This window comes from Diadema antillarum, unplaced genomic scaffold (assembly GCF_040938485.1).
Source record: "Diadema antillarum isolate AM-2024a unplaced genomic scaffold, OU_Dant_1.0 scf00000135, whole genome shotgun sequence".
NCBI lineage: Eukaryota > Metazoa > Echinodermata > Echinoidea > Diadematoida > Diadematidae > Diadema > Diadema antillarum.
In genome coordinates this window covers 174,454-187,420 of record NW_027271024.1, presented here as the reverse complement: position 1 = coordinate 187,420, position 12,967 = coordinate 174,454, and the positions used below count along the sequence as shown (strand labels likewise).

At 40.2% G+C, this 12,967-nt stretch overlaps 1 protein-coding gene across 1 annotated transcript in view; it reads right to left on the bottom strand.

Moving 5' to 3' along the window:
* LOC139720951 (von Willebrand factor A domain-containing protein 3A-like) overlaps positions 1-12,683 on the bottom strand; it is a 46,066-nt gene extending 33,383 nt beyond the window's left edge. The window contains exons 1-15 of the mRNA XM_071632282.1: positions 12,565-12,683; positions 11,478-11,609; positions 10,826-11,015; positions 9,844-9,968; positions 9,282-9,371; positions 8,414-8,468; positions 7,717-7,818; positions 6,582-6,688; positions 6,090-6,215; positions 5,124-5,232; positions 4,251-4,316; positions 3,438-3,569; positions 2,384-2,525; positions 1,356-1,459; positions 419-594 (exon numbers count right to left, since the gene is read on the bottom strand). Coding sequence (XP_071488383.1) covers positions 419-594; positions 1,356-1,459; positions 2,384-2,525; positions 3,438-3,569; positions 4,251-4,316; positions 5,124-5,232; positions 6,090-6,215; positions 6,582-6,688; positions 7,717-7,818; positions 8,414-8,468; positions 9,282-9,371; positions 9,844-9,968; positions 10,826-11,015; positions 11,478-11,609; positions 12,565-12,596 — 1,688 coding nt within the window. The 5' untranslated portion in view covers positions 12,597-12,683. The remainder of the gene's footprint in view (positions 1-418; positions 595-1,355; positions 1,460-2,383; positions 2,526-3,437; positions 3,570-4,250; positions 4,317-5,123; positions 5,233-6,089; positions 6,216-6,581; positions 6,689-7,716; positions 7,819-8,413; positions 8,469-9,281; positions 9,372-9,843; positions 9,969-10,825; positions 11,016-11,477; positions 11,610-12,564) is intronic.
* Between the last annotated feature and the right edge of the window lie 284 nt (positions 12,684-12,967).

Below are 12,967 nucleotides of genomic sequence, written 5' to 3'. Positions count from 1 at the left end.
GACGGACGGACGGACGGACGGACGGACGGACGGACGGACGGACGGACGGAAGGACGGACAGACAGACGGACAACCCGAAAACATAATGCCCTCCGGCACCACTTCGTGGCGGAGGCATAAAAGCAGCCTTTCCCAAACCAATCTACAATGTACAGGTAGGTATCATGTAAAACCACATGCACAGACAGACAGACAGACAGACAGAAAGACACGCATGACAACTAAAAACACAAGAATCCTTAGTTTGCAATATACATACCCTTAGAGTAATTGACTCTACACAGACCGACAGTAAAACTTCCCGACAGACAGAAAACAAAGACACAAACCGCCTACTGGAGGGACAATGGTACACAGGGACACACAACATCCCTTCGTCTAAACAGACAGACAGACCACTTGCGTGCACGCCACTCACGTCTTCTCGACGATGGTGCCAAAGAGCCTCCTGCTGTCCTTGGAGAGCCAGTCGATGCGGCGTTCGTACAGCTTCACCATGGCACCCAGCTGCTTCTGGTAGTCGTAGAGGAGGGTCGGGTCCACGTGCACGTTCTTGATGCTGCCGTCGTGCCACTCAAACTGAGTCATGGCTTTCTGTTGTGAGAAACATGGCCGTTGGAAAATCATGCTGAATTAATCTTGGACACAAAGAGGCATGGACCACGTGTCACTAGAAACTGTGAAGATTTCTTACCAAAATTTGACAAAATGGGACATGATGCGACAGTGTTTCTCTCTACAGCCAAATTTTATTTGTGATCCACACATAAACAGGACAAAATGATCTATAGAGGTGAGATGCTTATGCAACAGGGTTTATAAGGACATCTCTATTCCTCGTATCTTCGGCCTGCTTATGTGTTTTCATGTTTAAGGATTACATACAAACTGATTTGGGGTGATACTAGAAGAGTAACTCTGTCACTTCACAAACTGCCTGTGTTATGTATGAAATGTCTGGGGAACTACCTTTTAATGGTGACAACTGTTTTATCAAAGGCTGCTATTTCCATTTTTACATAATAGGCCCAATGGTCTTTGTTTAGATATATGTAATAATAATGTAGGGATGTCAACCACTGCAGATCAATGAACATACAGATGGTTAGCAAAAAGACATTTTGAAGGCAAAAATTACATTTTCTTTAAAAAGAAAGAAAAAGTTTGACATTTTCAGCTTTCAACTAATGTGTAAATCAATTTTCAGAAAATAAAGACATGTATATTATATTCTAAACCTTCTTCTTTCTAATGATTATTTTGATGAAGGAAAAACATATTAAATACCATAAACAAGAATGTGATAACTGGCAGCCCTGATCCAATGAATCCAGCTGGAAACTGTAGTCACTCACCTCATGTGTCTGCGAACGAACTGATTTCCTGATGATTGGTATGAACTCCTCGATGGGTGCGAATGCATTGGGGGCCAGGACCTGGTAGAGACTCAGCTTCTTGGCTGCAAAAACAAAAACATCAAAAGTTTAAATAGAAAATCACTTGGAGAGAGCAGATTTCTGCCAAGCAGCTGATTTCCATCCATACATGCATGCTGAAAATTGCCCAGTTTCCCAATATAGCGGCCTTTTGTTTACGACATCAGCTTCCACGTACACGCCACCTCGCCCAAGCAGAGCATGCACTGTAGAGCGTATAAGCAAACCCTCAAATATGAGCAGTTTGAACTCCCAAGTTCATTGACCCTATCTGCAAAATTATCAAAAATCTTTCAAAGATCCATAAAAATTCCAAGATCAGTACCAAAATTTAATCATCATTTCCTGGTGTCATTACCAACTTTACCTGCAAGCTTCATTCAAATCCGTTGACAAATTTTTGTGTTATTTTGCAAACAGACCAAACCTGGCTGATGAAAACATAACCTCCTCTTTCCTTGGCAGAGGTAATAATCATACTCATCATCATATTTTCTTAAATATCTTGGCCACAACTTTTGAGGAAAGTTTGCCTCAGACAATGATCAAAACGTACATCAATTCATCAGGCAACAGCTGTTCGAAAACAGCTGGAATTTGAGATTTGACTGTTTTAAAAATACATGTAATTCAAGTTGTAACTGTCTGTAAGGCAATATCAGGTAAATATTGTCACAGGGAACACTACCATCACACCAACTGCCCACAACACTCAGTGTAAAAGCACAAATTTTTCATCACAAGTAATTTTTTTGTGCTCAGCTGGGTGAGATGAATTTCACATGTTTATGACTCAGCGGAATCAAAAACAAAATTGTACATATGGCAAGCAAACAATTTTGTGTGCTTTTATTTTCCCACAAGTTTAATGTCATGAGAAATGCACAAAATTTCCACATTGTGAAAAAACGCCCAGTTCTACACTATGTGTCTCAACTATGTCTCACCTTTTAGTCCATTCTGCTGCAGCCAGTCATGGGAGGACTTGGGGATGAAGGAGGCGGGCTCCTCAATGCTGAGGGCTCCAGCATGGTTGGGAGGGCGGGGCAGAAACCTGGATTGGGGGAGCTTCTGCACCTCCAGCGAGATCTATTGTGTAATAAAAATATGGAAAAATTTATGTAGCCCTTAAGGCAGACATGTTTCAAAGCGCTTCACCACTCTCTACACTAAACCCACAGATACCCATCAGTACCTTCACTCAGCCAGCTGCCACCCCCGCCACTGCAAAACCAGTATCCCCTACAGTCAAGCCCTCAGACTTCGCCGTATCTGCTCTGAGGATTCTGAGTTTTCTTTCCATGCCAGGAACCTGAAGAGACATCTCGCAGCCAGGGGATCTGGTACCAGGAGAGTTCAACATGCCTTCAACAAAGTTTGTTCTCTCCCCAGATCTGAAGTTCTCAAACCAAAAACCAACAAGCAGGACACCACTGACAGCTAGAACACCCCTTGTAACCACCTTCCATCCTAATCTACCTCCTCTCCACAATATTTTTTTTTTTCCAGTATTTATGGGTAAAAATAAATGGCATTAACAGACAATCACCATATCCTTCACACCACTAATCGTCTCTTACAGGTCGTTCAAATACTCCAATCCTCACATACCAATGTCCCCACAACCTTAAGGATCTCATCGTTCATGCTGAAGTACCCTCCCTCACTGACAATTCTTCTCCCTTACAGCATGGCACATTCAAATGTTCAGCCAGTCGGAGCATCATTTATAGCATACACATCCATGAGAGTGACTCTTTAAATATCGTGTTTTACAGTATGCCACACTTGAAAAACATGAACTAGTTGGCAAATGTGGCACTTAGAGAAAGAATGCATTTTGAGTTTCCACACAAAATATAAGATGTATCTATCAGCATCACTACAACTGTGGAAGAAACCAATAACATAAGGTAAACAAACAAACTATGACAATAACTGTGCCAAACAAAAAGCACTTTTGTAATCTAGAACCTAGTCCCTTGCATCAGACAGTCGTACCTCGTTGAGGATGCTGACCAGGGCATCTCCCATCATGCCTTGCCTCATCTCCGCAATCTTGTTGATGACATCCTGGGCTCTCTTGATCTCTCGCAGGAGGACCGTGATGTCCGTGCCGGTGTAGATTTGCTCCTGTGAAATCATAGATGGAGAGTATAAAGAGATACAGTGTATGTCACATAGTCACCATCATGAAGCGCTGAATACATTTCAATTTCCATTTCCATTTCCATTTCAATCCATTTTCTCATTTCTCAATGAAACATACATTAACTATAACAAAGTAAAATATATCAAGGAACAAAATAGAATAATACAAAGTAAAAACTGGACTTTCATTGCCATAGCCAGTGTGATTGTTTACAATGTCAGTGGCATTTTGAGTCCTGGCAGACCCGAGAAGGGTAACCCTGGCTACATCTACGTTACATATCAAAACAATTGCTTTAAAACATTTGATTTATATTACAAAGATGAACTAAATGAATAAGTTCCTATCCTGCTGCCTCACCTGGTGGAAAAAACATGCATCTGAGATGTCTTACAATGAGTGAACTTTATCACAAACAAGACATATAATGTATTTTTAGCAGCCCCAATGCTCTCAACATCATAAACAAATCATGTGGATCTATTGAACCAGCAAGATGCCAGTGTAGTAAAAACATTGCATCAACCAAGCTCTCAAATCATTTTCTGCGATCAGTGTCTGTAAATCTCTATGTAATGGTACTGATGTGATAAAAAGACCCTCAGAAAAATTTGCATTCAATAGAAAATGTTTATCTTGCATCAGCCGTGTTGCCTGCTTACCTCTGCACCGGATGAATAGACATGATACCTGCCATCCGATGCTTCTGCCAGTTTCCGGAGAGTTAGCTGATAATGGAATAAAATGAGATGCCATTATTGTCAGTTACTAACAAATGCAGTCTTTTTACTCTGGGTACTGGGGTGCATGACAAACTTTTCCTTCTTTTCTAGCATTTCAAAATGTCACTTTTTAAGAATATATAAACATTATTTCAATCAATTTGTAGGTCTTCACGTACAATAAAAAGTCAAGATTCCCCCAAAAGCCCTAAACACATAAACAAGGCCACTACTTGTAATTAAAAAGTGTGTTTACTCCAGCTATGTAACAAAATAAATGCATGAAGTTCATAAGTTCACTTCCTCTTGAATTCTCTTCAACTTTGCAAGCACTACCCCTTCTCTCTCTGTCTACAGGTAACACTGCTCTAAATTCCCCGATATGCATTACTGCTATGAAGAGTGCTTGCCAGTGCCTCAACAACCTATTAGGGACTTTCCCATTTCATGTCATGGACATGGACAGTGACAGACTGACGTCATTCTAGGGAAATGCGCATGCTCCGAGTTCTCAGGCACATTCAATGCCAGAATCGCGAACGTGTCTTCTGAGGATTTCACATCCTCCTACATGTAGATTCAGGACGGGAATGGCGCCATTGCTTGGCGCGCCAATAGCCAGCCCACGGGAGGGGACGGGGCCATGACGTCATAACAATACCTGCAAAAAAATTGAAATGGGTGATGACACCGCGGAAGTAACGAATGCACTGCAGGCATTTGAAACCGCTTTAGTATGAGAACGGCATCTCCGTCCACACAATGAAAAAGTTCCTATTTACCCCAGTGACCAGTGTTTAGGTTAAGACTTACATTTGTGAGGTGGTTGTTGCAGTCAAACGCCACACAGTGGAGGGGAATCCTCTGGCCACAGATAGTCTGGGACACAAACTCAACAAGTACGTCTGAGCCCTGATCGGCGCTGAAATCACAGGAAAGAAATAAACATTATTGCAGCTTTGAGGGGAAAATGTCTTTCTTTCTTTTTTTTTTGCATTCGCAGGGAAGAGGCAGACTTATTTTCACAGAAGAATTATCACACAAGAGTTAATCTCTGACAGAATGGGGAAAAACATTTTAAGTGCAATTCCTCATACTGTTAAAATCAAGACTCAAGACACATCTCTTCATTTAACTGTCCATCATCATTGCGTATATATCAGAAGCTTCTGCGTCGCAGAAGAATGTATTTACATAGGTTTTACCCTTTATAAACTGATATCATGATGATTATCATTAAGCGGGGTTTAATAACTTTAATAATAGTAAAAAGAGCAAACTTGACTGAGCAAAATATAAGACCTTCATCACAATCTGACCTGAAATGGCGGAATTCACTTATAACACAAAGAACAATTTCTCACTGCAATCTATATCAAGGAGGAAATAAATGATATTGTTGTGGTCATGGTGGTGAGAGGAATTCATTACTTAATTCGGGGGGGGGGGGGGGATGTTTTCCCAGTCATGGGGATAAAAGGGGAATCAACATCATGGGGGCAAAAAGGGGGGAGAAAACTTTAATAAATTGCATAATGAAAGAATTTACTGCTGCATTGATGAGAAAGAGAAATTTCCAGGGTTACATTTGTGCTTGGCAAATCACTGCTGCAGTGAAGAAGATGAAGACTAGCATTATTGCTGCAAACAATGAAAAAAAAATTTATTGTAGCGAACAGGCCTGGATAATTGTTAAGTATTTTCTTTTCAGTACATTCAAGCAACAAAGGACAAATCATGAAGGGAGCAGGGTAAGGTATAAAGCGGTGTGTATCTCACCAGCTCCCAAGGACAACGATGATGGAATCCACGTCCTTGGTCCTGAAGATCTTCTTGAGAGCTGAGAGGAGATTGCATCCTCCTTGATTGCTGATCTTGTTCACCCATCCCCTGGCCTCATCCAACCTGGACAAGATAATGAATAATAGCATACAAATATTGAAGTTTATGAGTGCAATGGACAGAATATTTCATGAGGTAGATTACAATATGTGTTGTTGTTTTTTTTAACAAATGAGCATGCAAAGGCACCTTGAAATCTTTTTTTTTTTTTGCATCAAATTAGATAAACATATTAATTTGTTCTGATATATACTTGGGCTACAACTTTATTTCTTCATACTCTGTTTGAAATAACATTCAGGTTACATGGTCTTCCTGATGAAACAATTAAAAAAGAAACAAAAACAAGTTAATTCTTAAAAAGTTGAACGGCTCATCTTGAGGAGTGTCAATGCCCCAAAAAACTCCTGAGGGATTTAAGTCACTTACATTCTGATGTTGACAAATCTTGGTCTGTCCCACAGTGAGTCCACTTCAGTGCCAAAAGACACAAAATGGAGCATCTCCCTGTCATGGAGTTGTTCATCAATCAACTCCTGAATCACCAAGAAAAAAGAAAAGAAAAATGAGAGAGAAATTTCAAGAATGAGTACAATAACATTACAGTGGACTCTTGTTACCAAAGTCTTCAGGACCAGCAGTTTTCTTTTGTTATACCAAAATTTTGTTATAACCAAACAAATAAACAATAGAATACTTTGAGTGGATAATGATAAAAAACAGAGCGGGACCAGTAGTTTTCTTTTGTTGTAACCAAACAAATAAACTAAACAATAAAAAACATAGAATTTTTGCCCTGTTCCTTGTAACCTTGTTCCTTGTAACCATGTTCGTTAGTGCACTGTATTACATTGAGATGACAAATTAAACAAAGTAGGTAATTAATGACTTGTTTTTGGTTTTCTCTCATTTTGACTTGCCTTATATTTTGACTCTTGTTCCTTTCTTTTTCCAGCTTCTTTTGCTGAGGTTGTAGGGCAGACTAATTCTAAAACACTAAATCACATAAATGTTTTTACTGCTCAGTTAGGGTTGCAGCCATGCGTGAAGGACTTGATAGGGATCACTGCACACAGGTGTTGTGGACTGTGGAGGGACTGCACCTGGCACCGGCTGAATATCTTGAGGGTGGTGTCACCATGGCAACAGGCATTGTGAAGATGAATGACACCTACTGTTTTACAACAGTAGGTGTATTCTTTTTACTGACATGTGAATGGATCCATGCTTACACATCATATCCAAAATGGTCAAAATAATGTCGATATTGGTTCATCTGCTGATTTGGCTGTTGTTCTCAGCCGAGTCTGCCTACTACATACAATTACATGTACGGATCCCTCAAGGACACAGCTTGCTTGTAAGCTAGCCATGGAAATTTGCATATAAATATGCGGTCTACGGCACTACTTCAGTTGACAGTCAACTGGCTCTACATAGCCAATCTCAGTAATGAAGCTGGCAGCAATCACCATCACATCCAATAGTACCCTCTTGTATAATGGGTTCGTAAACTGTCAAACAACACCAGTGAAAAGTTGAGATGCTGCGGGCTTCAACTTACCGTCAGAGCCTGCCGAAAGATAGAGATACGTCCAAACCCTGTGTTTGCATCCGAGCTGTCTACAAGGACAGCTACCTTGCGCCCCTTCACCATCCCAAAGGTCTGCACGGAGAAGAGTCATGATGAGCATACAGACAAACAAACATCATCTACTGGCAATGTCGCATCATACACAACACATTGAAAATACAAGAATGATATTTGAGGAGAAAGATCCTGAAAGTCAAAGCTGTGTTTCAGCTGACAGTTATTTGAAAAGCAGACATTGCTGAGAATTAACATACTTTTTGAATGTCGGGGCACAACAAACCTACTTGCCTGCTTGCCCAGGACAACTAAAGCTCACTCTGGGGCAAGTAAAATAAATGGGCTCTTGCTTGTTAACCAATTGAGGGACGGACTGGTTTTGCTGGTATAACACACGTTTCCCATAGACACCTGCCCGAGTATTCTTGGTACTTGTCTTCAACGGGTTTGGTTAACAGTGTGGGCTCTCGCTCAAATGCCCACTGGGGCAAGTGGGAGAAATATACTTCACAATGTCATGAATGTGCCATCATTACGCCAAAACACAAAAAAGTAACAAACAAATATTTTTGTTGAAAATGTCAATTAATGTTAAAATGTTTATTAATATTGCAAGAGCCATGGCGGACATGGCCAGACGTAAATGTAATGCTTGAATCAGCGACTGTACCTTTCTGCTTCCTTTCAGCAGCCACTTGATTCTGTTGTGGTACATTTCGATACACCTAAAATACAAAAAAAAAAAAAAAATACAAAGAGTTCACAAATTGTCAGTCTATGTTCAACAAATAGATTGATTTCTAACTATTCAATTCCGTGATTGGTTTGGTTGTTACACAAGGAGAAAAAAGTGATGCACGTGGATAACATTTCGTGAAATTGAATTTTTCACATGAATGCATTATCAAGGACAGGTGCAGAAGAACAAAAGTCTATCACAATGAGCTTTCAACAAAACAAAGGCACTGTTTGATTGAAGGGTATGTGAAGTCAATGATACAGAAAGGTGTGCCATAGCAAATTTTGTTGCTTCCTTACTTCCTTTAAACTTTACTCTACTTTTTTGGAAAAGCTGCATGCACAAACTAAGTTTTCTCTTCTTTCAACAGAAATTGATTAAAGCTGTTCAGCACGGGCAGTTTCCCTACATAGGTCCTGGCATACTCTTGATCTCATAGCCATATCAGGCCTTTCAAGACATTGTGACCCTTGTAAACTGACAGATCTTCTTGCAGGGCGACAAAAAATATATGCCTCTTTTCAGACTCGGGTATACTGCCATGCAAGGTACAATGGAGAATTACTCTGATCCTTCTAAATTCACCACAGAAGATGATAATCACCACTCGTCTGATGAATGAATAATTGACAGCAACTGACGGATCTCATCAAATATGACCATTTTAGTAGATTGAGTGAATAAGTTTTGTGTACATCAACTTATGATCTATGTTAACCATAAATGATACTGACAAAAGCGTTAGAGATAAGAAGACAACCACAAGCAAGCACTGGTACTGGTATCAGCTTTGACTTACTCATAGAGCTTGTACTCAAATTCGTTGACCGCAGTGGCCTCAAACTGAAGTTGCCTCGCAGGACCATTTGCATGTCTCATGCCGGTTGGCCTGCGATGAAAGAAAAGTGATTTGATGTGATTTGATTCATGGGTTTCACCATTATGCATAGCTCAATTAGCACACTTTTACGTGATCACAAGTGAAATAATTCTTGTATGATATCAAAATGATATAAAACAAGTAAGGCATACAATTGTAAGCACTACATTGCACATCACTACATGGATATTATGGAATTTAGGGGAATAAAGTGGCAGTGCGATTTTTGACAAAGAGCACATACACAGGGGTCATGCTGTTCTAAAACGCTTGGCCATCAAAAATGTAAATGCCTCACCAAACATATAGACACGAATGGTTCTAACTGTAACTTAACTAGAACTGTAAAAATGTCCACACCAAAAAACTTGCTCTGAAAATCATTATACAAGATTTAATATGGGTCCATGGCCCATATGAGGAGAAATCAAAGTATCTTTGGCCACCACTGAAGTCAAGAAAAGGTAAATTTAGTGCTCACCTGACCACTTGCCCTCTCGTGAGTAGGTCTTTCAGGGTGAGTTTGAAGTGTTCCACGCTGTGGTTAGCCAGCCAGTCCTCCGATGTCTGACCTTCATTGTAAATTGCTGACATGTCCCTGGCTCTCTGCACGGTGTGGTGGAAAATATGAGAAACGCTGGTCATAATGCAAGTGTAAAAAAATTTCCTCTGCTAACCACTGTATGCTACAATACTCTACGTAACAGGCCCTTTTTTTCTCTCTTCTTGCATTTTTTTTTTGACATGTACATTTGTACATCATAATCTCAAAGTACTCCATGTTTGTATGAATGGTACCAGTTCTTTTTGTTATGGGTGTTACTACAAGCAACAAGGCAATTATCATGACTTTCAAAAGTGGCCAAGATAGATATACCAGGAGACAATCAGTAACTACCAAAACTAACAGTACTGTGGAAATCATTTGTGAGCATGTATTACAAAGAGAATTCTCTAGTACTTGTAGTTGCAGGCAGGTCACATTTACACAAAGTTTTCTTGTCTCAAAATTTAAACATGAACTCATATATGGGGAAGGGGCACACATGGTAAAAACTTTTTACTTTGCAGTTAAGACATGTAACGTGAATACATGTGTCATAAATACACAATAACATTTTGAAAAGGGTCAAACATCCTTGTTGCTAAATTTGATGATAAAAACAAGCTAATTCAGCTGTGGGATTTGCTTTCATCAGCCTTTAAAGATATAAGGAAACAACCAACAACAACAACAACAACAACAACAAAAACTCCACACAGAAAATGTCACTGTAGTTTCCTTGCATTACATCTCACAATAAAAATCAGCTTTTACTTCTTGCTGACTGCTGTCATAATAAAAAGTATAATAACAACATTGCTGAGTGCAGATTTCTCAACATTTTTGACTGATAAGCTGATCATGTGTGACATCACAGCTACAAAATGGGTTGGGAAGACATTCGGCATGCTCTACTCACAATTTGATCATGGGTCTGGTTGATGTGTGTCACCATCAGGTCAGGGGTCGGTACCGCACCCCTGGTCGTGGGTGACACCCAGGGAGGGCGGTCTTGGGACTGCATCGACTTGACACGACCTTTCTGCCGCTGACCTCTGCTCTGGAGATGGGCCTGGGTCAGGAATGTGCGCTGGCTACCCGAAGACCTACTGCAGATGGAATACAAAATGTAGTTCAACTGAGATCACGGTTTTCCTCCACAGGCCTTTATCATTCAGAGTTCAGGGCAGAGTACATGGTTCCATGTGTAAAGCTCGGGGCTAACTACCGGTAGCTTGGGGCTAACTCGGGCTTACTCAGGCTAATTCTTCAACTTGACAAGTCCTCAGATCAAGTTTTGATTGATGAACAGGCTTTGTCATTGGGTTTGGGAAATTCTCAAAAATTAAACCCTCGCGAAAATAACAGCTTATACAGTACATCTACATAATGCTAAATTGTTCATGAAAGGGCCTGAACTTTGATACTACCATGGAATGAATTCAGGATTCTCCCTGACAACTGGCATCCCTGCCTATGAAAGACTCTCTAACATTTACCTTTGCTGAATGTGATGAAAAATATTATTAAGGGAGTTCAGAATGACTGCATGCAGCTGCAGGACTACTTACTCTGTGGTAGCCTCTTCCTCCTCATGATTCTCAAGATGGTCTCCTTCCTCCCCCTCCTCTCCTTCACTGTCATTCACGTCGATGATCTCATCAGCTGACTCTCCGATGTGGTACGTCTGTGCAGTTCCAGGCCTACCATTACCAAGCCCAGAGAAAATGCATCGGAGAAAAAAAAATAAATCTCACGACAAACTTTGACATACAGGTAATTCAAAGATGGTTGAAAAAGCTGCCTTATACTGTAGCAAATACATGTATCTTTTATCAGTAACTACAGCAAAAATAATCTAGATCATACATCTCCTGAGTTAACATTGAACAAGTGAATCATTTACTTTAGTAATTTTACATCTGAAATCACTTAACGGTTACATGTGAAATACTGGACTTGACTTTACAAATTGGATAGGTAATTCTTACATCTTTGTTGTGGTGCTCCCTCAAACATCTGTCCAACAATTCAATCTTTTGGCATGCATTACACACCACCACTAGGCTACTACAGCTAACGTTTACAGTACATCCGACAGGCACAGTGAAATAAATATTAGTTAGACAGACATGACAGATATTGTAGTTAACGTTAGAGTTTACCATCATTTAATTCATAGAGGGGCCTACCATGGTACTCGACCAACTAGAAATCTATAGTATAGGTCTAAGTTTTAGACATGGTACTAGATCTATGTGACGTATGTCGACTTTTAAGGTTTCTAGATCTATCTAATTCTATGTGTGTTCAGTTTAGAGTCTAGACTCCAAGTCCAAGTAGAGTTCTTAACATTAAGTCTAACGTTAGATGAACTTTCAGATCAATGAGAGCTAGACTAGAATCTAGGTCTTCAACAGTAACAGCGGAAGGTGCATGGAACATGGACAGATGGATCGGAGGCGGCTGCTTGCTGCATGCCGGCTGGCGTTGCGCAGTTGAAATCCATATTCATAACACATGGTTTAACGTGTGGGACTACGACAAATCCGGACTGCAAATTCTACATGACCTGACGTTTTATTCAACTCAGCGAGACTTCTTTCCTCCATACTATCTAATATTTTAATTTTGAGACCACAATTCATCAAAGCATACCTTTCTTCATCTCCTCTTAGTAGGAAATCCATTGCAAGTCTGAATAAAAGCCCGAGATACGTACAAATTATTTCTCGTCCATAGTCACTGCGTATCGCCAATTGTTGCTTTCATGTTGCTAACCAACTCACGCTCTACTGCGCAAGCGCACTTCAATTAGGCTTATTTAGTGACAGTTGGAAGACTAGGCGGACCGTGTGGGCACACGTCGTTTATTATTCGGCAGGTGTCGTGATTGTGAGGAGCTGGTAATAATCTTTCGCGTACTGACAGATCAATCTAGGACGAAAATGATACCAATGCAAGCAAAAATGGACCAATTGAATTATCCCCCCCCCCAAAAAAAAAAAGAGAAAAAAAAACAACTACCAAAGCATTAACAGATGATACAACAAAATATAGA